A 27,061-nucleotide genomic window follows, 5' to 3' on the forward strand; every position below is an offset into this window, starting at 1 on the left:
GGAGAGATGTTTGAAACTCTGTGCCGTTTTCTTTCACCGCACAGGCCACAAGCTGATCAGCCTCCCTCCTCCAGCTCAGGCCCCTCTCCCTCCCGCACGGCTCTCACCACCACGACCACGGCCCCCTCAGCTCAGACCACAGCCGCCCGTCAGAGCCAGGCTGCAGCGGCGGGAGCCAAACCCACCACGCTTCCAGCTAACCTGGATGAATTCAAAGTAAATTCAGCACCTTTACTCTGTAGTGAAGCTATTTTATCTCTAAAAGATAAGCTTAATTGAACTATAGAACTGGTTTGGAGAGCAGCTATTGGCAACTAGAGCTAGTGATGCACACCTGAAGGCATCATTACTATTCATTGAGTCGTGTCCACAAAAACCAGACTGTTCCAATGCGGGTTGAGCAGGAGTCTGTCACAAAAATGCTTGTTTCTCATCCTTGTTCTCTAAAATATGGCTTCAATTAAAGCTGAGAAAATTGCCAATGTTTTAAAATGTTAAATGCATTTTCTCCCTAGATATAAATCTATAAGCAGTTTGGTTTCTGTCGGTTTTGTCAAGACGCAAGAGAGAACTAAACAAATCTCTCATTTATATTTTACATTAATTTTATGTAATTGCTGAAGTAGGAGTCGTAATTTGTTCAAATTGAATGATATACTCCTAAACTTTATGAAATATTTAATTTGATGACTGTTGTGAATATCACAACGTTCTATGAACAAATGATGCAGTTTGTGTAGTTTGTCATTTATTGAACTTTTAGAAATTATAGCAGTTCAAAACTACTGTATTCTTATTTTTGTCTCGCTCTGTCGGCTTTACTTCACACACAGACCTGTTGTCGTGGAAACCAACTGACAACAGCTCCCGCTATTCAAAAGTGCATTACAACACCTCAAAGCAGGCAGACATTTCCCACGCAAAAAAAGGACATTAAAAACCAGAACCTTCGGTCTGTTACAGTTTTTTGTTTTCAGACTTGATGTTTATTTTGTAGTTAATAATAAGCGGCCATCTGAACGCAGCAGTGGTTGATTAGCTCATTTAAACACCCGCTCTACTGACGATCTGCCAGAGTTGGAGTGTGGGTCGTCTCATTTTAGTGTTAACTGAAACACACCAAGCTGCTCAGCACATGTACATGTTCATGTTGTCAAAGTCAAGCTAGCATAGCTGACCTACTTCCCACTTTCTCAATTAGTTTTTAATTAAAACTTTGTGAAATGTGATATCCTTGAATTCTTTATCTCATGTCTCATAGTGTAACTAGTAGATTAGTTACACTATGACTAACTAATCTATTAGTTAGTCATAGTTTAGACAATATCACAACATTGCGTCCCTTTTTCTGACTCTTTGCGTTACTCTACCGTTTTTCTGACCACTGACATTTCTGACAGTGCATAGAATGTATGCGCATGTATGTTGCAGGATAAGTTGTATGATATCCAATCCAGTGATGTTAATCAATGGTGAGCTTGTCAACTTTTAAATGACATTTCTACAAGTTTGATCCCAGATGATTCTCTTACTATGTTCAGTATTCAGCTGACTGCGGTGAGATATTCCTCATTGTTCCTCCTGTTCCAGGTCGCCGAGTTGAAACAAGAACTGAAACTGCGCGGCCTGACCGTCTCTGGAACCAAGAATGATCTCATCGAGAGGCTCCGCAATTACCAAGAGCAAAACGGCAACACCGCGGCGGCTTTGAAGAACGCCGCGCCACAGTTGGTCCAGCAGGCCTCCGCCTCTGCCGCCACCACCAACACCACCGCATCGGCTTCAAACACAACCCCCACTTTCGACCACCAGCTGGCGGACGGCGCCTGCTTTAAGCTGGCTTTGTCCTCGCTGGCCCAGGCCGTCCCGGGGCGGGTCATGCGATTCGGCAGCACCAGCTCCAGCCCTCCGGTGTCGCCCACGCCCTCGGAACGCTCGTTGGCCGGCTTGAGTCCCGATGAGACGAGCTGCAACGGAGACATGTTTGGGGAAATGGTGAGGCTTGGATTGTCTGTCGGCATAAGACTATTAGACTACCGTGACGCTGGCAAATGTGACCTCCACAGAGGTCTGAAAATCAGCAGCTGTCTTAGCAACTATATTTAGTGACTTTTCAGACAGAAAAAATCTATATTGGCCAAAATCTGATTCGCCAGATCAGGATTTTTAAAGATCGGTTTCAGCCAGAAGATTGCGATCGGTTACACGTTGTTATTAGACGACTTCCAGAGGCAATGGGTTGACCTGGATTTAATCTAAGGGTATCAGAGTTTGTTTTTCCTTTACTGACAATTTTTTCTTTCTTCCATCCTTTAGGTGACCTCTCCCCTCACCCAGCTCACCCTCCACCCCTCTCCTCAGCACCCATCAAACATGGCGTCACTCCCACAGCCTTACTCTGTCGTCAAGGAGGAGATCCAGAGCTCCTGCAGCATGTCCAAATCATCGTCCAAAGATCCCCCGGCCGCGGGAGCCATGGAAACATTGTCTCTGGACAAGGACCAGATGCTGCAGGAGAAGGACAAGCAGATTGAGGAGCTAACCAGGATGCTGCGGCAGAAGCAGAGGCTGGTGGAGACCCTGAGGTCCCAGCTGGAGCAGGGCAAGATGGTCGCCGGGGCGGTGGTGGTGAAGAAGGAGGGAAGCGAGAAGAGTGGAACACCCGCAGAGGCGAAGTTCCAAACTCTAATAAAAGCTTCGTCCGCTCAGCTGCCGGCACTCCCCAACGGCGCCTCTCTGACCGTGAAGGAGGAGGCGGAGCCTGAGAAAGGGATGGAGGGGGTGACAGAAGAGGCTCAGGCCAAGAGACTGGCCCTGCCAATGCAGTGCTCCCAGGAGACACTGCTGAGGCTGCAGCAGATCCACCGGCTGCAGCTGCAGCAGGCCGAGCTGCAGCAGCAGCAGGCCAAGCTGCAGAAAGACTCAGAGGGGAAGGCTAACCCGCACAAGCAGCAGCAGCAGAAGAAAAAAGAGGCCCAGCTGCTGCTCCATCAGCAGCAGCTGCAGCAGCTCATCATCCAGCAGACCCAGCAGAAGCAGCTCCAGGCCCAGCAGAAGCTGGCCCAGCAGAACCAGGTCAAGCAAACACAAGGGGACGTTCCAGCTCAGCAGAAGAACCCAGTCCACAAGAGCCAGGTGCAGTTGAAGCAGGTTCAGGTACAGATCCAGAACCAGAAGGCGGCCGTGATCCAGAGGAAGCAGCAGCGGCTGCAGCAGAGGCTGCAGCACAAACAGCAGTTGGCCGCAGCGAGCGCCCAGCAGGTGAGACAGGTGTTTTTTGAGTAGGGGGGCGCGATATGGACTTTTATTTGGAGGACCTTCATTGCGATATTAGGTGATATTATTGTGACTATTTAATGCTTTTATTACTGGATGACATGGCAGAAACATGTCACTGAATAGGAGTTTTCTATTGGTCAACATCAGTATTTATCAATTCCTTTTTTTTTATATCTGAAATATTGCCAAACTGGCGGAGTGACTTTTTCTGTTTCATGCAGTTTTCACTCCATCTCATTGTTTTGTATTTTTAAGCAGTTATGAGGCACAATGGTAGAACCAGAAACTGCTGCTGTTGCTAGGTAACCATAGTGTGTGTGAGTTAGTGATAGGTTGAGCTGGTAAAGCCTTTCTTCTGCCTACGTCTCCCAGAATGCTGAGCGGTTCTGGATGGGAGTTCAGTAAAATTATTGAACATCAGACGAATCATCTACTGATATTGAATACACGTCTATGACAATACAATATTGTTATTGATTTATTTTCCGGCCCCAATTGTTTTTTTTAGGTAACTTTATGGCTGTCACCATGAACACTTGAAAAACTTTCCCATTTAAAATATGCTTCTTAGGAACGCCGGTTACTTAAAGTGTGATTTATATCACTAAGCTGCACAGAGTAACGAGCTTCAATCATATGATGTCATATTTTTGATATTACTCGTATCTATTCGTGCTGTTATGAAACAGTGGAGAAAATGTTAATAACATTTTCGTTAAAACTGTCAGTTTTGTTTTATATTTATATTGTTAATTGAAATTTATAGAATCAACAATAAATCCAAATCCTTATCACGATGAGGTTTTTTTGCAGTAAGGCTACAATAAATTACGTAACTAGGTTGGCGTCAATAAATATCAGCTAAATTAATTTGTTTTTTTCCCTTCTTTTTCTTTTCAAGGTGACTCCAGTCATCATCAACCAACAGAACGGCACTCCGCTCCAAACCCAAGCCATCGCATTGGACCTCAAGGCCAACGGCGTGCCCACGCTGGTCACCGACAGCAACGGCAACCACTACCTGATCGCTCTGAGCGGTCACGCCAGAGACAGGCAGAACGGCGTGTCCTCATTGGCCAAAATCAACGGACGCATCACCCTGCAGGTAAAGGGGCGCCACAGAGCGAGCTGCAGCATCCTCTTCATGAAGCGACGAAGCTCACATCTGTCTGTCACTTCACAGAGACTACAGTCCAGTCCAAGTAAACTCCCGAGCACCGACAGCCAATCAAAACAGCAGCCAGTAGCTGAGCCTGTGAGCCAACCGGACAAAAAGGTCAAATGAATACCTCTGCTTATAGGAGATGTGATTTCTATTGTTTTAGTGTCTGACCAGAGATGTAAAGAATAAAATAAGGGACTATCTGCTGTTTATACAGTGCTATAATCTGTCCACTAGGTGTCAGTGCTGGTGCAATTACAATTCAGTTATGCTGCAAAAAATTGAAATATCATCAGAAAATTTTGTTACTAATTGTAACAATTGAAACTGATATATGATACAGATTAAATCCACACAAACTCTATGTTTGCACTCTGTATGATTGGAGTTTTATGCTTATATGTTTATATATATATTAGGGCTGAACCCTCATCTAATTTAGTTAATTGATTAATCATTAACTAAAGCATACAGACTATTAAAAAAGTCCAGTTGTTGATTGCACATCATACCCAGCAGTAATTAAGCAAACACTTTACAAATAAAAGAAGATATTTTGCATTTAAGATGGAAGAAAAAGAATTGTACTTATGTTCTTCCCAAAACTCCTGAAGTGGCGTAGTTTTAGTCACGCATGGTACAAATCCGGTTAAAAACCTGTTAAGCACCTTTTGCTATCTATTTATTTCTAAAATAATCCAAAAAATAGTAAAATAAGTGTTGCATTGAAAAACATGTGCATCATGTTTTTCACATGTTGATGATAGCTTCCTTTGCTACAAATAATCAAGCGTTCATTAAAGGAATGCTATACTACTGCAAATTTGAGCAATAAAATGTTTATTTTCTTACTTAAAAAAGGAATTGAGTCATTTATTTGTATTTTTAATGTATTTCTAATATGGGATAAAATGATCTTAAGTGATTAGATGAAAAAGAATCTGCAGAATTTGCCTTTTTTCTTTATCTGACTAATCGGTTAATTGTCAGAATAATTAATGGCGTGATTACAGCACAGCCATGGAAACGAGGCACTTCTCCTCAGTGTTATGCTAACTCTCTGCTGCGCCCCCTCAGGGACAGAAGGCAGCCTTGCACTTAGACACCAACGGGTCGCCTCATCCGAGCCTGTCCCACACGGCCCCGCCCAGCCTGCAGCCGTTCTTCGACGACATGCCTGACACTGAAAGCCAAAGTAACCTGATGTCCTCCCTGAAGGTAACGCCCCTCCACCCTTACCTCCTGTTGTCCCTCGCCCTCCCTTTGCAGCAGAGACCCCCCTCAGCATGCAGGCTCTGTCTCTCAGTGGCTCTCTTCACTCTGTCTAAAGTTTTTTTTCCCCTTGTTTCTCTTCGTCACTCCGCCCCCAGCGGAAAGAGGAGGTGTGTGCGCCTTACGACCGGCACACACTGTTCACCCCTCCCTCCCCTAAACAAAACGCCTCCCTCCCTCCTCAGCGCTCTAAAGTATGTCCCTCAGCATGTCTTTTATTTCCATCCGTGTTGCACTTATCAATGTTTGTTGATCTCCATCTGCATTTTCCACTTCCTTGGTGTGTTGTGTGAGTTGCCATCTGCCTCTGGGCGCACAAATAATACCAACCTGCAGTTAATCTGCTGCTTGTTTTCATTTTTTCCTCTTCGTTTGACAGATTTACTTTTGCTTTCTTTATTGTCTTGTTTCCTCAGTCGCTCAGATTATCGTTTTAAATATGAAATATTTGCAGGAAGAAAAAAAAAAAGTCTATCACTGGACAAGTGTTATCAGTCATGAGAAAAGCAGAACTGTGTCTATTGTTGAGTTTTATTCTTGTCCTCAGTTTGCATGAAGCTTTTTTAGCAACTCGGGACCAAGAAATCAGAACAAAACCCCATATTTTCTCTTTTGATATGTTTAAAGATTCTGCAAAATGATACAGAATAACACAAGACGTTACACGCAAATACTTAAAAATCTTATTTTTTCATAATTACTCAGTGTTTAATATGTTTGATAGAAATATAAGTATTTTTTTATTTTTTTTATTTTTAGGTGAAATCCATTGCAGTGGAGGCTGAAAATCATCAGTTATGTTATGCAAATACCCTCAAAGCTGTTGATTTATTTATTAATATTTGTCCGTGGCTGATGAACTGGTGTCAGATGGGCACCAGTTCAGACAGGCGAGCTCTTCAGCCAAAACTCTTAATCTGGTTCCCACGACCATGTGTGCACCAGCAGAGTCATGCAACATGCATGTGGTGATTAATAATTGGGTTTAAAGATAAATTGTTTCAGCCTGGTTAGGCCTCTAACTGCAACCCTTACAGTTCCAGTGCCTTGCAAACATATTTATACTCCTTAAACATTTCCATGTTATCTGGTTTTATGTGAGATTTTATAACAAAGTAGCTAAAAACTTTTCAAAATAAAAATCTGATAAGTGTGGTGTGTATTTGTATTCAACACCATAGTGCAGGGGTGTCAAACTCCAGTCCTCAAGGGCCGGCGTCCTGCAACTTTTAGATGTGCCTTTGCTGCACCACCTGAATAGAATAATTAGGTCATTAAGGCTCTGGAGAACTGATCTACACAAGGAGGAGGTCATTAAGCCATTTTATTCCAGTGTTTTATACCTGTGGCACATCTAAAAACTGCAGGACAGCGGCCCTGGAGGACTGGAGTTTGAGACCTGTGCCTTAGAGTAAATACCTTGTAGGAGGACTGCATGACTGTTGCACATTGGAATAATACAAGCTGTGCATTATGCTTTCCATGACACTCGTAGGCTCATATCAGGCGAATTGTATTACTATTTTAGGATTTTTACGAATATGAACAACACTCACGTATTTGCTAAGGGGCCTGAATACAATGTGTGCCACATCGTTCACATCTGTATTTGTAGAGAGGTTTGAAAGCCATTTTGTTTCCTTTGTGTTTTTCTTTCACACAGAATCTCAGAAAGACACAGTCAAATTTGTGGCTTAATGTGACAAAAGATTAAGACTTTCCAAGAATATGAGAACTTTTGCGAGGCACTGTTGTTGTTCAACTAATTCCAAACTCTACTTCCCATAAAGGCCAAACCTTTAGCTGCCGATTTTTGTTTTTTTGTGTAGCTGTTTTACGGCTTTGCGTTTGTTCGCAGGAGAACGGTGTGAACAACCAGCAGATGGACGATCTGTTCGACATCCTGCTCAAGAGTGGAGGTAACTGTCTGGGTTTTTTGTTGTTTTGCTTTTTTAACATGTCCTGTCCGGCAGTGTGGCACTCAGAATTGTTGTCAAAGTGTCAAGGCGTTAATGAGTTCTATACTAACACCTAACACCTTGTTATTAACACCTTAATAATGTTTTTATTTGGGCTGTCAATTGATTAAAATAGTATGCAACATGTAGAATATTTTATTTGTTCGTAGTATTAATGTTGCTTCAGTCATGAATAGCTACATGTAAAATTATGCTTTGCTCTGCTGTTTTGTCTACAACAGTAAAATCATTTTTGGGGTACTTCTCGTGCTCTGAGCGCCACAGAGAAAAGTTGAATATGCATCTGTTTTAAGAAAAAACTGTTTTAGGAAATGGGAGATTAGCCCCATAGAGAAACAGCTGAACCAGAGAAGAAAATACTGTTCAAATAGCAGCGCAGGCGACGTCGTAAAAGTACAGAAGAAGCCAGTGCATTGAGAAAATGGACCGGGTCAAAAGAATGCGAATTCAAGCAGGCTTTAAAAAAAATAATTTTGAAAGCCCTAGTTTATTTCAAATTCAATAAACACAGAGGCTGAAAAAGGGAGAAAGCTGGGGAAAAGATACAAATAGAAAGACGGAGATGAGAGTAGAGAAACGGAAGAAGCACACAGAGAATGCTTCTAGGGTCTGCTAGACTTCTAGGGTCTGCTAGACTTCTAGGGTCTGCTAGACTTCTAGAAGTCTAGCAGACCCTAGAAGTCTGCTTCTACACCTGCAGAAAGAGAGGAAGTTCTCTCTGTTGAACCTGAGAGGACGCTCATGGTGATTACCTTTCTCTCTGTCTTCCTTCAGAAATCCCAGGCTTCAAGGCCAACCCGGACCCTTCCCTCGCACCCCTCCACTCCGACCCGCCGTCCCCCTCTATCCCCTCGTCCCCCCTCCACCTGTCACCACCCACCCTCACAGATCCCTTCTCCTCTCAGCTGCGTGCGGGAGAGCCCCGCAGCGGCGGCGGGCGCCTGGAGGACTTCCTGGAGAGCACCACGGGGGCGCCGTTGCTGGGCATGGAGCCCGACGGTGGTGGCCTGACGCTGATCGACGACCTGCACAGCCAGATGCTGAGCACGCCCAGCATCCTGGACCACCCCCCTTCCCCCATGGACACGTCCGACTTGAGCTTCTCCCACCACTCGGCGGGGCTGGACTTTGGCGACCCCACCCTCGACAGCATGGACTGGCTGGACATCTCCATGGGCAATGGAGGCGGCGGCGGCGTGGAGAACGGGGGAACCAGGGTCGGCGGAGCGGCGTGCGACAGAGACGGGGGGACGAGCCTGACGCCGCTGGTGCCGCACACGCCACCCAGCGTCTTCTCAGCCGACTTCCTGGACAGCACGGACCTGCAGCTGCACTGGGAGTCGTGTCTGTAGCCGCCCGACCAGGCGGGGGCGCCACGCCGCCGCCCACACTGTGTACAGGCTCCGTCTTTATGTCACGCACACGTCTCTATACGCGGTCTCCGCCACTGGCACATGCAAAAGCACGCACACACAAACACACACCAACACACACGGTTTGTCGCTGGCTGTTACTGAATGTGAGCTGAGATGAAATATGCAACTAACATAGAAGTTGAATTCATAGAAAGGAAACGAGGGGGACATTTTTTCTGAATTTAAATTCTGTGGGAATTTTGAGCAGCTGACTGGTTAGAGCCAGGATAAAAAAAAAAAATTTTTAAAAAAGACTTCCTGTGTCCAGACCTTGATTGTAAACCCAGTTCGAATGAATCCGTCAGAAGCACGACAGATCAGGAACGAAGACGAGGAACGTTTTTGCCGCCTCTTAAGGCGGCAGAGTGTGTCAGTGCCTCCTTAAACTTTGCACTTATGCTGAATCTGATTGGTTTAACGGGACGGACGGGTCAGCAGCTGAATCTGAGCACCGAACGGCCAGTCTGGTGTGTTTCTGATCAGCTGATGGGACGTAAAGCAAAAGGCAGCTGTGGCTGACCTCGTCTCCCCAACATGGCAACCTGATCCCCGCCCACACTAGTCAAAGAAACAATCATCACTGGTTGTCGGTTGCTGTTGAATTGAACCATATCAGTGGCAACCATTTGAACTGAAGCCTCAGTGGAGGCTGTTTATCATTGGTAACATTATGGTAGACCACTATGTATTGCTGTATATGGGGTGTATATTATATCAATTGTTCATAAGACTATTTTTCTTTGCTGGTTGCTTTAGAGTCGAGTGAGCCGGCTTTGGGGGAACATAGTGAGGGGGCTTCTAAAACACTCGGTCCTTGTCATTTTATAAAGAAAAAGAACTTTGAAAAAAATAAATAAACATAAAATAAAAACACAAATATGTTTGCTTGTGTTCTTTTCCATGACATAATTATTTAGTAAATCGTCCTTATAAGGATTTCTAAAAAGAATTTTATTTTACTTTATTTAACTTCAGCCACAAGAGGGCGCCAAAACTAAGAACGTACTGAATGCAACAACCTGAAATTGGATTTTTTTTAAAAATCAACTAAAGGAGGAAAAGCGTATTTTAAGCTAATGATAGTAAACTACTGTATCTTGAATCCAAACACTGTCTGTGAGACTAAGAAGCTGTAATTAAATCCTGACAAAGCTTCTCAGCATTTCTCTATAAACAATAAGTTAATTTGAGAAAAAGCCACCGAACAGCTCTTTTTTTTTTTTAAAGTAATCTAAAATCTGATTTGGTGCTAATTTACTTGGCTGTTTTGTAAACTTTCTTGTGTGATACTAAGAGAGATTAAACCAGCCTGACAGAAACTAGCACTGAGAAAAGTCCTGTTGCCATAAAGTCGTGTTTACCTTCATAAACTATTCACACAGAATTGCGTGTTAATTGGAATTTTACATGATAGACTAATTGTGAATTTAAAGGAAAATTATTCAAAGTTTTCTAAATTTCTTTGAAAATCTAAATCTGAAAAGTGTGGGATGCACCTGTTTCTAGTTCCCCAGAGTGGACTAGAAACAGATGTGTGCTTTTGATGCAATTAGACCGAAATGTTTGCTAATGTCTTCTTGTGAAATACTTTATGTTCGGTTAAGACTGGACAGAGACAAATACTTGACTCAAATTAGTTCTGGACCTTAACTGGACCACCTCATTGCACCAGTATACTTTCATCATTTTTAACAGTAGTTTTTGCTCTATATTTAGTGTTTATTTTATTTTTGCACCACATTTTGTCACATTAACAAGCCTCTTTGTTGCTGCAGGAAGAAAAACATTCCCACAGCATGATTCTGCCACCAGCATGTTTCACTATAGAAATGCCATTTTTATAAGCAGGTTTATTTTGATTGATTTATTTGGCCACAGTCAGTAGTTTGCATGTTGGTTCAGTTTCAGTCTTAAATGACCAGAAGATCTTTGGGGTTTTGTGTCCCTCACAAAATTTGCTCATGGCAAACTGAGAACTGAACTATTTTTTTACCGCCCTCTTCCATAAAGGCCAGATTTACAGAGTATGTAGTTGTAAGTTGCCATGTCAACAGATTCTCCCTCCTTTTCAGCCTCCACTTTGGGACACTTCCTCTTCCTATTTGGTAAACCTGGGATACAAATTTGGAGGGGAAAAAATGGGAATCTCCAAAATCAAAAAGCTCTTTTTATGAAAAAATTGTAATCTTTATCTTCCCCTTCTCTTTTTAACTGTCTTAATTGAGCTCTAATACCAAGTCCTCCTCTGCCCTCCTCATTTCCTCCATCATCCCTCCAAGCTCCCCCGACCAGATCCCAGCCAATCTGAAACCCAGATTGCAACATGTGCAACCAGCTCACACACAAAAGGTCGCAGCAGCTCCCCGATGCAGCGCCGGTGATGTTTCTCTCTCCCATTCACAGAGCAGATAAAGGTCCGGAGGCCATGCCACTAATTAACTGCAGTGAGCTCCGAAAGGCTGCAGCGCCGCAGGGGCTAAAGATCCTCTCTCTGCTCCACAACCTACTGACAGGATCCCGTCACATGCTCAGTGAAAGCTTAAGGCAAATGTGGGAATAATAAAAGGTAAATTCATGTATCTAAAATTAAGACAAAAAAAAAATGAAGCTGTCTATAATATGTTAACCACAGGTCTTACATTTTACAGGACTAAAACCTTGTATATTGTATTTTTCTTTCTCACGGGACTTTTTTTTTCCAGGCAAATGTTTGAGTCGCACTTAGTGAGTGGAGGCCATTTCTAGCTGTTTTGTGGCTAGCATGGGTAAGGTCAAATTTATTGTCAATTGGCTCGACTACATTCATACATTTCTGTGGAAATATATATAGGACTTAAATTTTAGGTTTTAAATTTTATTCATGATTGCCTTGAAAAGGTATTTAACCCTTCCGCGCTCTTAAGAGATGGGGTCATTTGGACCGCATGAATTTTTTACTCTGTGCTTGGACGATGCCGCTCTGACTGACCCCGCCTGAGCTTTTAAAATGATTATTTAATTGTATTTTTTTAATGTGATTTCGGAAACTGATGGTGTGACAGCACAACCCAACTTCAACACCGCTCCTCCTGAGAGTGGCTCTAATACCGCGGGATGGTTAGAAGGTCTTAAATTTAGCTTTTGAAACCTGCAAATTTCCTGGCATTTGGCTGAAGAAAAAAAATAACTATGAATTAGTTTTTTTTTTGTTTGTTGTTGCTTTAACTTGACAGATTTAACTAGCACTGACTTTTCCACCCTCTGGGCTGCTTTCCTCATTTAAAAAAACAGACTAACAATTTGATAAATACATTAAAAATGTCAGATTGCCAGGAGCCAGAGATGAAGCCAGGGGGCAGCTGCTGGGATTTGCAGTGAACACTGGAACGGTGAGAGAAACCACGCTCTCTGAAAGGACAGAAAATCAAAACACATCAGCTTCACCGAACTGTAATAAATAGCTTTACGAATCTGTCCACAAACAGTGTTTTGAAAATGAAAAAAGTCAATGAGAACCAATGAAAATGGCCAAGACAAGTTTAGAAGGCTACAGAGACTTCAATACATTTTCAGGTTCTTTTAAGCATATTTTCTTTTGGTGGTTGTGGGGTTTTTTGTTTGATACTTTTGGCCTGTTTTTGGCTCCACTTTCATTGAAATGTGAGCGGAGACAGTTTGTCATGTGGACCTCTTGGTAAAACCCGACCTGCATCTTTGAACACAGATTCTTATGACTTTTCTAAGTACAGCTTGTAGTTGTTCAAAGAATAGAAAAGATTCTCACAGCATTTTGAAAGTTAAACAACAAGGACTCTTTTTCTGTTTGTTCCCTATAAGAACCAATCAGATCTTGAGCTGCGGCTAGAACCAAACCTTTCTGTTTTTCATGCTGGCTTTGTCTCCTTTCTCGTGTTTGTTAGGCTTTGTGGTGTGAAAGGAGCAGTCATGTTTAGGTGGTTCGTGCTGTTACTGCGGCGACTTTGATAGCGGACGAAGTGATGGTTGACATTTGCCCAGGCAAGACGTGTCAGGCAGGGAGAGGAAGACAGCACTGTCAAACCCAAAAGATTTTAATGTGCAACAAAGTACATGGAGAAAGTATTCATAGAGCACTGGGTTTTTTACATCTTTATTCCAAACGGTATTAAATAAATATCTTTCCTAAAGATTCTACACACAAAAATCCCACTATGACAATGTGGAGAAAGGTTTTCGAAACCCTGCAAAGGACGTTTATGTAAGTATTCACAGCCTTTGCTTAACACTTTGTTGACCCACCTTTGTATCAATTACAGCCTCAGGTGTTTTTAAAATATGATGTCATCAGCTTAGCTTTTCGACTTGACATTTGAAAATCAGCCAACAAAATATGGGAGGATATTAACCGGGAAAGTTGTTTGAAAAAATAATTTCAACTCTTGTCAATGGAAGAACGTTTACCAGTTTAATTAACTAATTAGAGCAACACAGAACATTCAAAAGTATTTTCAAGTTTTGGTCCATTTTTCAAATGAATTTTAATGGTAAAAATGTGGACCAGTTTAAGGGAGCAGACTGGTTGTGTGCTCATTGGCCTATCATAGTGTAATGTGGGACTTTGTGTGTAACATCACCTCACGACGGCCAAACTGCATGCATGAGAGTAACAGAAATGTGAGCAATATGTAAAGATTCTGGTTTCATTACTTTTTAAATATGAATTGGGATGTAATAGTTAAGGGGATCCAGACTGGAGACTGATTACAAAAAGGGATATTTTATGTGAACATGGAAGAATGAATATCTTATGAGGCGTAACCCACTGTGGGAATCCCACTCTGCATCAATGATTGTGTCAAGCAAACAGAAAACAGAAAACCATGTATTTTCAATCATCTGTTTTCCCCTCCCCTACTCCATTGGTTTTGATATTTTAACGCTGTGTCTGTGTGAGTGATCTGATATGGGATCAGTGCACGATGCAGAATGGATATGATGAGCGAACAAAATTGGAGTGGGTTCATCAGGATGGCAGCATCAATAATCGACCGGTACAGCCCGAGCGGCCACAACCTCGGGGTTTTAATTGGGAGGGATCATCGGTCCGGACGCTCGGTAAGAGCAGAGTACGGAGAAGTAATCAAACCAATTGTTCTGTAAGTCAGTCATGAATTACTACAATGCTAACATTCAGGTATTAGGATCAGTAGAAAATGTCCTGACATGGACGTCTTTCTCTGATTTGTTACTGTAAAATGTTGAGGGTAGAGTTACTGCAAGTCACTCACTTAGTACTAAATCTCTGCTATCTGAGCTTACCATGACTTTGAAATGATTAATGTCAACTTTGCAGATGAGAAAAAAAAATTAAAGAGATGGCACTTTTGATAAACGTAGGTCATTATTAAAACTGAAAAATTAGTTGGCAGCCCTGGGGTAGATCTGTCAAAAATACGTAAATAAAAAAAATACATGCACTTTTCAAATTACCAAAAAAAACCTTCCAAAATACATAAACCTTGCAGCTTCACATTAAAATGTGTGAGGTTAAATTGAGATCTTCTCATTAGTAACTCATGACTTTATGTCTTCCTGGGGTACAAATATGGCTTGACACAGAGGTCCACCCTTTTCACCTACTGACCAATTGGCTGGACAAGGACCCATAGTTACTGTATGTTGCCACCACCATGAGGAGGATGGTGGTAACCAATTGCAGCAAGGCATCTTGGGTCAGCAAGGCTTCATAACAGCCAGGAGATGCTTTCTACATCCCAACTGGGTGGTCTGGTCCTAGACAAAGGATTCATTTGTGGAAAAGCACCTCATGCTTTCTTAATATAGTGGATGATGTATGATGCTCTGGGCCTCTTTCTTTTAGAAAGACCATAGAAACCTTGTTAAGGGCGTGACACATGGGAGACAACATTGCTCCCTCTTCATTCATGTCCTGTGGAACTCGTGTGGACCTGATTTCCTTAATTTTTGGTGACCGTTGATACTTCCATGTGAAGTCGATCTTATCTGTCTAAAAATCCTCCATTGTCCCCTTTTGCTCAGCCGTCAGAGAGGCCTGACTTACAGAACCACCCACCATGTCACTTCTACGTGAGTTATCATAGGTCACCCAGAACAGCCATGTTGTCGGTTTGAAAGTATAATACAATTTTGAAATATAGCGCAAAAGATCACAATTTGCAATTCGTACAAGGGCGGAGTAAGTCGTGGTGGAGCCACAACCAAAACCTTCCATCCTACAAATCTCGTACATCCTTTAAGAAACCACCATACTGCATGTACCATTTGAGCAAAGCAATCAAGCTAAGGCTAAAGCTAAAGCTAGCAGAAGCAAAGAACTAGTTGGTGACCCGGTGTTGGCACTTATGAGCTGTGGAAAGAACACAGCTCCTACGAAGAAAGTTCTGGAGTTCATGGCATTAAACGAGCAGCCATTTTCAGTCATTGAGGATGAGGATTTCAGAAACTTGATGCATCACTTGAGTTCACAATATAATGTGCTGAGTCGGAAATACTTTTCAGCCTTTGCATTACCGGAGTTGTTCGGCCAAGTTATCCAGAAAACATCTGTAGCCTGCTAAAAGCCGATGCAAAGACACTCTGCTTTACGACACACAGCTGGATTTCTGATGTAAGCTTACTGTGCATGTTGTGGGCAATGGATTGACGAACAGCTGGAACGTCATCAAGTACTTCTACAGTGCAAGGAAATGTCGGGGTCTCACACTGCTGTTAATCTATCAGCAGAGTTTAAGGCAATGTTGGATCTTTGGGAAATCCATAATGCAAGAGTTCATGTTGTTTTGCAGGGCAACGCTCGTAATATGGCCAAAACATTGGATGATGCTGACTTGAAAAGTTTACCCTGCCTGGCACACACACTGCAACCTGTTGGAAACAAGGGAGATCTATTGTGGAATCGCAGACATTGTTGCAACAGGAAGGAGAATTGTTGGATGTTTTAAGCATTCATTTCCCTATTTCCCAACTCTACGTCATACAAACACAGTTAGGTCAGCAGAGAAAAAGAATACCACAAGACGCTTCAACGAGGAGGAACAGCACAGTCTACATGCTGCTGTCGCTGCAGGATCAGAGACGTCCTATTGGAGCGTCTGCTGCCAAGCACGAGTTACCAGCCACAGTCACTGCACACCAGTGGGAGCTAATGGACAATGTGCTGACCATCCTTGCATCTTTTGAGCAACTCATAAAGGAGATCAGCTCGTCAACAGCTACAACAGCAGATGTCATCCCAGCCATTATTGCACTCAAGTGGCTTTTGGAGAGGCAAGCAAGCACGGACCAAGGTGTTGGTACAGCCAAAGCCACACTGTTGGAGGCTCGTGTGAGAAGATTAAGCAACGTTGAGCATGAGCCCTTGCAGGTTGAGCACTATTCTTGATCCAAGGCAAGTAACTATGAATATTCTATTTTCTAGCCAGAATTACTTTTAACCTACTGCTATATTTGAACAAACATTTTGATTATATTAAAAATTTAAATAGTTTGATTGAAATGCATTTCTTTATTTTTATGCAAATGACAAAAATTAATAGTGTATACAAAGCAAAATGATTGACACATCTTTTTTCTTCTTTCTTTTTGTTTATGCAAAACAAGGTACAAGAATCACTACTTCTGAGCAAAGGTGAAGGATGAAGTGAAACTTGTTTCTTTTGCCCAAAGAGGGGAGACCAGAAGCACAGGAACCTGTTGCAGGAACATCTTCTGAAGTGGAGCCTCCTGACATAGATGCACCTGCAGCCAAAAGGTGCAGTCGACTGTTTGCAGTATGTGATTAAATCTTGAAGGGGAGCATTGACAAGGAGCGACAGCTGGCTAGCCCTTCAGTGAGAACTACAAGGTAAGATGAAGGGAATGAGGTATAAATAAAAACAGGGAGTCAAAACTAAACCTAGTGTGAGAAAAAAAAATTGGGGGGAGAAATTGAGAGGCAGTGGAAGCCCAAGAGAAAAAAAAGAGGATATGTTGGTGATTGACTGAAGAGGAAAAAGCTGGTGGAGAACTTACAAAAATAGCTGCTTCCTATTAAAATCAGCTTCTGTCGGTGGTACTCAGCTCCCTGCTGCTTAGCATGGCAAAGTTGCACGATAATACAACATATTAAAGCAGATATTGGAGGGCAGATCCAGGTTACGGGGCATTGTGTATCTTAGGAAATGTCCCAATTTATGTTTTGAATTAAAATTTCTATCTAAAACGTATCTTTTGGCGAAATCTCATCAATTTCAGGTAGTTGATTGAAGCTCTGAGACTCTTGCTGAGGGTGAATGTATTTTTTTGGCAGGCAGAGAAAAACCTTACCAGGAGTATTTAAAAGGTTGTAAAGGTGCTCATATTTTCATTCCGCATTGCAGTGGAGTGATTCACAGATGTCAAACCTTCACTTTCGCCTACAAGATAGTTTTGTTTGGAATGAGGCAGGTATTGAAACATATCAACTATGACACTTCCTTTGAAAGACAGCAGCTGCTGTAGTTCCGGAAGCAAAACCTTGGGCATGGGAAGAATTCAGAGAAGCTACGAAGAGGGAGTTTGAGTTGGCCTCGTGTAACTTCTGGAAAAACCAGTCGATTCTGACTCAGACGAGGAAGAGAGAGGCCAGCAAATGCTGTTTGTATTGTTGGAGTGTGGGGATTGTAGACTCAAGATATTGTTGGGCATATCTTGAGTCTATCCAGTATCAAGATCAGTCAAGTCACCACGTCTGTCATGTAGACAGACGTGTTACAATCGGGAGAAGGTGAGTATGTCACTGTGGCGGAGTTTGAAGAGGGAGCTAAAACGTTCCCCAGCAGGTAGAGCGGACTCAATCCAAGATGCTAAAATCTCCAGACTCTCTTGGACTATTGTAGTTAACGAGCCTGTTCAAAGTTTTGTGGAAGACTAGTCGGTTGTCTGTGGAGTGGCAGATTGGGATGTTGGTCCCTTTAAAAAGAAATGGCACCAGAGAGTGTGTTCCAACCTTCAAAAGTTCACACTTCTTATTCTCTCTGAGAAAGTTTACCCTAAAGTATTAAAGACAAGAATTACCAGTGGACCTCTTCAGGAGCAGTGTGGTTTTTCATCCTGGCTGTCTAACAAGTGAACCTGATCTTTATCCTCCTGGCATGTCACATGGAGTATCAGGAGAGATTGACTGTCTGATCTGTATGCATCTTATGGATCTGGAGAAGACTAACAAGAGCATACACTGGTACTATTCACAGCCAAGTGTGGTCAAGTCCGTTCCTCAGAGATGGGTTGAGGAGATCTGGAGTAGAGCTTCTCTGTGTCAAATCAGAAAAAAACTACATTTCTATTCTGGTTTTGCAAAACCTTGAGATCTCCAAGAATCAGTCGGAGTGTCCCTGAGGAGAATGCTAGCTCTATTTCGATTCTTGATCCATTACCTCCGTAACTAGATCTCAGAAAAGTGTATGACAATTGATCTACAGATTATTGGACTTCTTCTTGAATGCATGTGGAACATTTCTATTTTAAAAAGCACCACAATCACAAGAGATGGAAAACTGACCGCTAATGTATTATTATGTCCAACCTCATCTGTGCTTTGAGCACAAAAAGAACAAAAAGTAGTTCTGTGATTGGCTCTTTTGACAGGAAGCGTTGACACCTTGACCTTTTCGAGCTGCAGGTCAGAAAAGTCTCTGGCTGAATAGAAATCGATGGCTAGACTTTATCAATTGATTTTATGTCTGTCTGTTTAAACTCATCCTGATCAGTGTAAATATCATCAGAAGTACAACACCTATTTCTTATAATTTGATGTCTTTGGCTACAGTAAGTAAGTTTCCTTCTCGTGCCTGGTGAGCATGAAAGGTCACAACGAGAAGCAGATTTGGATGCAATAAGTGTGTTTGTGTAAGTTTTATTTTTTTTTTATATATGAGAGAAAATATGTGTGGAAGCTGTATGAAAGGAGAGAGCAGAAGGGCAGGGAGACAAAGACGGCAGGGAAATGAAATTCATCACAAATCTCTGCAGAAATGATGGCAGTAATGGACGCAGCAGCGTCAGGGCTGATTTGTATCTGTTGAGTGGAGTCAGGGGCACAGGCCCTTCAAATTGCTAATCAAAGCTGGCCGTGAAGACTGACAGTTATTCTCACTGGGTCCCTGCGAACAGCTCATTCACTTCTATAAGATACCGTGTGCAGCTGTAATAGACCCAAATGAAGCTGGATATTTGCATCTTCTTTGATTTGGTAAAGGTCACAGCTGACAGGACAGTCTGGTGGGAATGGAGACACACACACACACACACACGCACAACAATGTCTGGCTCTAAACTCTTCCAGTCTTGTAGTATTTATAATGCCATATTTCTAAAACAAAATACATCTTCATAAATCACAGAATTTATGCTGGTCTGGCTCCAACCTACAGCCATTTGTTTTCTTTTGACTGGGTTCTTGCTTTCCCTTAAACAGAAACGAGGGCAGTGTTGGTCCATAACCCCTGACAGAAACCGATGACTTTGGCTTGTGTGTGTTTGTCGGGGTGTGTGGCAATGGCGAGCCCTGTGGGCTCTGCTGACCTCTTTGTCTTTGTGGTTCTAATCAGTCGACTAAGTGTAGGACCACAGTCAGACGACCAACACTGATCAGTCACCTTACTGCCTCTAATGACTGAATTGCAAACAGTCAATAATGTCGGCTCAACATATTACACTGACTTGTATCTGTACAGTAGGTTGGAGCTATACCTTTCTAGTTTATTTCTATTTGTTGAATATAGTGGTGGCGCACTTGCGCTAGCCTGCTAATGCTAATAGCGGAGCTAATTTTTCATTTAATTGCACATTTTAAATATTTAGTGCACCTAGCTTCAGTTAAATAAAAATTTCTGAATAAATTCCAAAGCGCTAATTTACTCGCCTGTTTTGTAAACTTTAAGTTGAATAAAAATCGACGTCTGCGTTGGAAGTTTTGTCAAATAGTTAGACGTTCATATTCATGCTCTTATTTTGACGTGGTTGAGGATTATTTGCGCAGCAGTTCCGCTTCCTCTCTTCATGTTTGTTTTTCTGGAGAAACTTTACTGAGCAAGTGGCAAGTATACAACAAACAAATTAGGTATACAAAAAAATACAACACTTTAGACCTGTGCCGTACCTTTTATTTTGTCCTACTGTTATATATAGTGACATATTATTTCTACGCTAAATTTTCCATTATCTTTTAAAGAAAAAACATTTTCCACAATTTAATATGTTACAGCAAAATGTGCAGTTTCCTTGCCTTGTATTGATTGTACTTTTTGTTCGCATTGACAAAATTTGTGTAGTTAAGTCATGTTAGCCTCGTTCAGGAAGATAAATTACTCATTGTCCAGGGACAACAGATGAAAAATAACCGTTTGGCCTAGCACATTTACAAAACTGTTATTGTGCATTGTCTCTACCAAATAAATTAAATTATTTTAAATCTGATTGAATTAATCTTTTTCCTCAAAATTCTACACAAATCACATTTACGAAAGTCTTCACAGTCTTTGCTATTAAGCTAAAAATTGACTTGTTTCCACTAATTTGGAAAGGCACAAACCTACATAAGGCCAAAAGTTCACACTTCATTTTGGAGTGCGATTAATATGAAATGGCTTCAAATTTTAAAATTAGTCATTAATTCTAAGAAGAATCTGTAACGGCACTTAAAAGTTGATGATGTCAGACATTCGGTAAAAGCTGGAGTGCCATTGTTATGTGGCACACCGCACACTGTGCCAGTGCACAGTAGCCCTGTGGGGGCATGGTGTTAAATATTGTGGCTGACTAGTGCAGACAGCAGAGTGGAAAATGAAAATGTTTTTTGGTGAGCAGAAAACAAAGCACGCATTAATGTGTCACCACAAGTTCTCCTATTAAAGCTGGAGATGATATGTGACGTCGGATGCTCATTGCTGCTTAACAGCATGACAGCACAAACGACAGCAGTGGAAGATATTCAAATTCTTCTGCGGGCAAAGTAAAAACAAAATAAAAATAGTTAGGGTTTACTTTTTCCTCCTTTTATTGGTCAAAACTACAAATCTAAGCCTGCCATGCCAAGGAGAAGGGTGAATTTACAAGTGCTTAATATGGTCAAACATCTTTAAAACAAATCTCTGTGTCCCATCAGATGCCGAGCCACAGTGTGCGGATCTCACTCCAAACGGTTTCAGCTCAGAAACATCAGAACGGCTCCGCGTCTTTGTTCTCTGATCTCACACTGCGCGCCAGCAGGGCCAACAGGCAGTTAGCCTCATTTACACACACGTTCACATTCCATTGAACAAGCAGATAAGACGGCGTAATAGGATGGAATTTATGGCTGACATGTTAAAGAGGCAAGAAAACTGGAAAGCTCTTCAAAACAGTGTAGCGGTGACCAGGAACTCCATGCCAACAGGTCACTTTTATTACTGGCCAGTCTTGTTTCTATTAGCATGTTTGCAGATGAAAACATTTTCCCATTCAAAGCAAACCCTCTGCTCCACAAAGTTAATTACTAGCTTTGCAGGGTAAAAATTCTGTTGTCGCTTTATTGTAATGTTTTGAGATCTTTAGCAAACGACAGCATGCACACGGTATTCCACGGCATATAAAGCACTGCCTGAATTAACGCACTTAATTGGTACTCATTAAAACCTCTTTGCATGAGGAAACACCTTGTGATATCCGACTTCATTAGACTGAACGGAATGTTTTGGGTTTGATCCTTCCTGTTTTTAAAAATCTCTTACTCGTAATAACAGAAGAAATTAGTTTAGCTCCATGTAGGCTATTCTGAGTTCTCTTGAGTTTTTAAAAAAAAAAATGCTAACAGTTCCCTTCCTTTGGTAAAAAGATGTCAGAATATCATAAGCTTGAAAAGTCAATGAATTCTATGAGTGGTGGAAGATACCAACCTAGTCAGGCTTATGTTGCATCAACGCACAATTTGCTAGTTTGGCGGATTAGCAAATCGTGAGCTGATTCATCAACAGTGACAAATATTTACTCAATATATGTAGCTGATCAGTTTTACCTGTTTTAAAGTGCTAAAATCTGATAAAACAGATGATGTACATCTAACTAGGTTGTTATCTTCCAAAATGTATTCAGTTATTCTCACATTCTATACGTAATAAACTAGATTGCATAAATTTGCATTGTCCTGTTTGTTTAACTCCCTTATTAATTATTTTAGCTTTATATTTTGTTGTTTTACTGTTATGCTGCTTTCTTGCTGTAAGTTTGCATTTGAATCTTACTTTAGCTAGCTTGACTTTATTCTAAGCTTTAGCCTTAGTTTAGGTTTAGTTCTTCATTTAGGTTTAAGAAGTTTGTGCTTTTGCCTTTGGCACCATAATCTTGAAGACTGTCATATATTTCACTGTAGGCTACGTATATTATTGAAGTGACGATAAAAACCTGACTTGATTTTGCTAATGCACGTTAGCCGGAGAACACAGAAACACACATATGTGTCTAATACAGAAACAATGGGATGTAAAAATAACTTACAAATGAAAGTTTTGAGTTTATGTAGTTAGTAAAGTGGAGTGCTTGTTCTTGTGTGGACCCAGCTCCAAATATCTGTCAGCTTTGATTTCCTATCACACAAATTGTTTCCTTTTTTATCCAGATCACTTTAACTGCTTTCTACTGCAGGAAAGACACTGACTACTTGTCACTAGTGAAGTTTCTATTCAAGTTCCACATTACCCCACTTCTATGGGGGGAAAAAAATCCATTTCACAAACTCATTAAATTCATAATGCAGCATTTAAGCAAAACTGCATTGTTTTGCATAACACAAAGCATGTGCTCCTGTATGTAAGGAGGGGGGGACTTTAATAAAAACCGTGCCCATAACACATTAAACAGAGCCTGCAGTAATGGCTCAAGCAGGTCAATACTGCTGCATGCTGGGAACTAATTCTCAGAAAACCTTTGATCTTTCTGTTTTGTTGTTGTCCTATCAGCTCAATCAAGAGTAAAACATGGTGGTGTGTGAAATAAAAAGATTGCATGCATGTTTATTCATTAAAGGGAGAACATGTGTAGCTACTGCTTTGACTGATCTGTGGCAAAAATGAAATTTATTTTGGAGACTAGGTGCTCTGTTTTGCACATTGTAAATTGTTCCAAAGAAAAAATGAATTGCAATAAAGCAGTCATCACCAATGCTTTCCAGAGCGGTAGGGTTCTGGGTTTACACCTGCGTGTCATACATTTTGAATCGGTTGAATGTGAGAATAACGGTGGCTTTACACTGGCCCAGTTCAGAGTGCAGCCTGCCTCTCACTCGATAGCAGCTGGGTGAGGTTCCAGGCCTGCTCTGTGGTCCTCATGAGAATAAATCAATAGAGATAATGGATGGATGGATTTGTTCCCCTGCTGACAGTGAGCTGGTATCTGTGACCCAGTAAAGTTAAAGTGTTTTTTTCCCCAAAACATTTATTGATGAACTAAGCAGAAAGACAGCTGGGCCTTTTCATGGTTGTTTGGTCAAACTGTCCTCAACATCTGTGTTTGCTGTGCCTGATTCTTGTTTGGATACATTTGAAGTTTTATATACTGTACATGCATACATGCATGCATACAATATGGATTCATTATGTCAATACAAAGCAGAAGTAGCTTTCACTGCAGTTACTGCTGTTAGTCTTTCCTTGGTTCTCTCCACCAGCTTTGCACATATGGAGTCTAAAATTTTGGCTTCTTTGAGCCAGGTGAGTCGGATCAGATGCAGGTCTGAACTTTGAGTAAGCCAGTCTAACACATGAGTTTAACCTAAGTCCTTGTGCTGTAGCGCTTGCTGTAGGCTCAGGGTTTTCATGTTCATGTTCCATATAAATTAGACCTTGGAAATGCAGGACTGATAGTAACCGTTTGACCAGTTTTCCGATCTGAATTGTGGATCTCTGCAGCTTCTCCAGTTACCATGATCCATTTGAATACTTCTCTAATTAATACTCTCCTTGACTTGCCTCGTCAGTTTGAATGGGCATACATGTATTGGTTGGTTTGCAGCTGTGTTGTACTCTTTGTTTTTATAGAGTTCTGAAACAGGAGATGTTCTTTTATAACCTAACTCTGATTTAAACTTAGGACTTAGAAGCATGATGAAGACAGCATTATATCCTGTTTTCCGACTCATGCCGACAAGGAGAGATCATCTACCCATTATCAAAGTTAAAGGGTAACTTCCCATCACACCTCCTGTCTTCTTTTTCACCTGATTTCCTAGGCTGAGCAGCATCAAAGCGTCTCCTGGGTCAACTCAATAAAGTAGTTCCCTCTGATCACGGCACTTCTGCTTCGGAGAACTCTGGAAGCTCTTTCATGTCTTCACGACAGGCAGCAGCTTCAGCAGAATGAAGGCTTAAAGATGCATTTCAAATGGAAAAATGCGCAGCTGAGTTTATATCTGATGGCAGTCGCAATAGCTTCAAGCAAACCACAAACTTGTTTTTGACACACTGTGCTCTCACTTTGAGATAAACTGTCGCTTATAGTAAAGTTTCTACTCAAGGTGAGAATACTACATGGTTGTTACTGATCATTTAGTGGTTTAATGAAATGGGTTAGGGTTTAGTTACTCTTAGTCAGAACCCTAACCCTTTCCCTGAAGTTCATTTACATTGTAAGAACCTAGCAGGGACAGCATAGCCTTCAGGATAATAAGAATATGCAAACCCCCGAAACGCCTTCCAACCTCTGATTCTACAGAGAGGTAAAGCTGTCAAGGTTAACTGGAAAGGCTTCATTACCTCCTTGTGTAGATATGTTTTCCAGCATCTTGCTAATGACCTAATTATTCTATTCAGGTGGTGCAGTAGAGGCACATCTAAAAGTTGCAGGACAGCGGCCCTCAAGGACTGGAGTTTGACACCCCTGCTCTGGAGGATCCTCCACCTTGAGGTTCCAGAGGCTCCAGCAGCTTCAAATAACTGTTTGCTGCTTTGTAAGGGCATTTTAACAGCTGCTCTCTTAATCTGATGAATTTGGCTAACAGAAACCTTCCTCATTATGTCTTTATCTGTACAAACCCATCTTTGTTCTGAATCAGCCACAAATCTCTTCAGAGTACGATAACGCTTCAGTTTTTATTAAATATCTAATGTTTTCATACCTTGTCATACGGCACTACACTATCTGATGATTTTCGTCAGCAGAGATCTTTTCTCTTTCCCATATTTCTTGAAACCTGTGGCCTGCTAAATAATGTGGAACATCCTTAAGTAGATTCCCTTTAATTGAGCTCATCAGACAAACTAATCAACCAGCTCTCTGAAATTAATTATAGTGATTCAAAGAGCCCTGACACACAATACCATCTAGAAATTTAATAGCACAACAAAACATGTAATCTTTATGACACTTGAATCCAATTTGCATAATAATTTGGAACACGGTGTACATACCTACCTACCTCTACCTCTACATACTTCTTCTTACCTACCTACTTATCTACCTCTACCTACCTATTTCTGCCTACCTACTGTACCTCCATGTCTACTCTAATGGCCTAATAAATTCCTCTTTTCATACCATCCTACTTCTCTGATTATAAAGTGTTTTTTAATCTCTCCCCACTTCCTCCTGCTGTAAATTCAGTTTTCTCTCCTTTTTCTCAAAGTCGCTCTTTCCTCTTCTGTGGTCTTCTGCCAAGCCTTTCCCCACTCCCCATTCTTCCAACTTTCTGCCATCCTCCTCATCTCATTCTCTCTCTATCCTTTCCTTCTTTTTTCGACTGTCAGCCTCCTCCCTGCTGCCCCACATAAACCTCTGTTCTTTTCCCCCCCTCCTATTGCACACTGTTATTGCTCTCTCTGGGTCCGGCATCCAGAGTGCAACACAGAGAAAACTGGAAGAAGAGTCAAGTTTGCTGCTTCGGCACACGAACTGGAGCATTTTGGGAGAGGAGATTAGTGGAAGGGAAAACAAAAACGCCTCTTGCCAATCTGACTTATAATTCCATTAAATTCTGCACAAGTGGTGGTTTACTTTGAGAAAATAAGCCTCAATAATTGCCCTCAGCAGTGGCATTTATGGCTCTGTGTGTGTATGCAGTGCAGAAACATAAAAGCAATAGTTTAATTACAGCACACATTGTTTTTGCATGTGTGCTTATTTTTTGGTAATGAATGTGTCGAGCTGCAGGTGTTTGGGAGTTCCTTTAGCGCTGGCTGCCAGTCTCTGCTCCTGGTTTTTGGCACCTGCTGCGCAAGTTTTGATTTAGACAAAAGACCACGGAAAGCTGGAGCTGGACCCTGCTGACTCCTGTATCTTTTTGACAAAAGAAAGATGTGTATGGAGTACACACACACACACATTTGTATATACTGGCAACAATGAGGGTAGCTCTGGAGGAAGACACACTGCTGCAAGAGATGAGAAATCTGATGGGGAAATAGGAGTGTGTGAGCGATTATGGAAGTGATTCGTACACGATGAGCAGGAGTGACTGCAGCAGATGTTGACTGTCTTCTGTGAGCCATGCAGATGCAGAAATGTCTCACACACACACAGAGTTGTGTTTTCACATCTTGTGGGGACTTTACATAAGCTACCATTCATTTTCTACAGCCTAACCCTTACCCCACCCCTAACTATTACAAAAACAGCATTTCCCCTCATGGGAACCAGGATTTGTCCCCACAAGAAGCAGAGGTCCCCACAACCCCACAATGTAGACAGAAATACAGTAGATATAAAAACCTGGCTCACACAAACATTGTCTTTCTATCGTAACAAGGACTTTGCATTGACTTCCATTCATTCTTCATTGATTTCTATTGCCTAACCCTGACCTTCACCCTAAACGTTACCTTAGGTAAACATTACGTCTACATTCCTAGCCCTAACCTAAACATCCAAAATTATCCTTACAATGTAACAAATACAAGCCTACACACACACACACACACACACACGCACACCCACACACACACACACACACACACACACACACACACACACAC

General features: G+C 41.7%; 1 protein-coding gene across 4 annotated transcripts in view; it reads left to right on the top strand.

Moving 5' to 3' along the window:
- LOC102222467 (MKL/myocardin-like protein 2) overlaps positions 1 to 9,975 on the top strand; it is a 53,266-nt gene extending 43,291 nt beyond the window's left edge. For 3 of the 4 annotated variants that reach the window (XM_014472753.2, XM_023340775.1, XM_023340774.1), the window contains 9 exons: positions 45 to 216; positions 1,591 to 1,995; positions 2,317 to 3,261; positions 4,181 to 4,384; positions 4,463 to 4,555; positions 5,519 to 5,659; positions 5,812 to 5,907; positions 7,572 to 7,632; positions 8,467 to 9,975. In XM_014472753.2, the coding sequence (XP_014328239.1) occupies positions 45 to 216; positions 1,591 to 1,995; positions 2,317 to 3,261; positions 4,181 to 4,384; positions 4,463 to 4,555; positions 5,519 to 5,659; positions 5,812 to 5,907; positions 7,572 to 7,632; positions 8,467 to 9,044 (2,695 nt within the window). In that variant the 3' untranslated portion in view covers positions 9,045 to 9,975. The remainder of the gene's footprint in view (positions 1 to 44; positions 217 to 1,590; positions 1,996 to 2,316; positions 3,262 to 4,180; positions 4,385 to 4,462; positions 4,556 to 5,518; positions 5,660 to 5,811; positions 5,908 to 7,571; positions 7,633 to 8,466) is intronic. The other variant, XM_023340776.1, reaches the window with a different exon arrangement.
- The last annotated feature ends 17,086 nt before the right edge of the window (positions 9,976 to 27,061 follow it).

Source organism: Xiphophorus maculatus, chromosome 10 (genome assembly GCF_002775205.1).
Source record: "Xiphophorus maculatus strain JP 163 A chromosome 10, X_maculatus-5.0-male, whole genome shotgun sequence".
Lineage (NCBI taxonomy): Eukaryota > Metazoa > Chordata > Actinopteri > Cyprinodontiformes > Poeciliidae > Xiphophorus > Xiphophorus maculatus.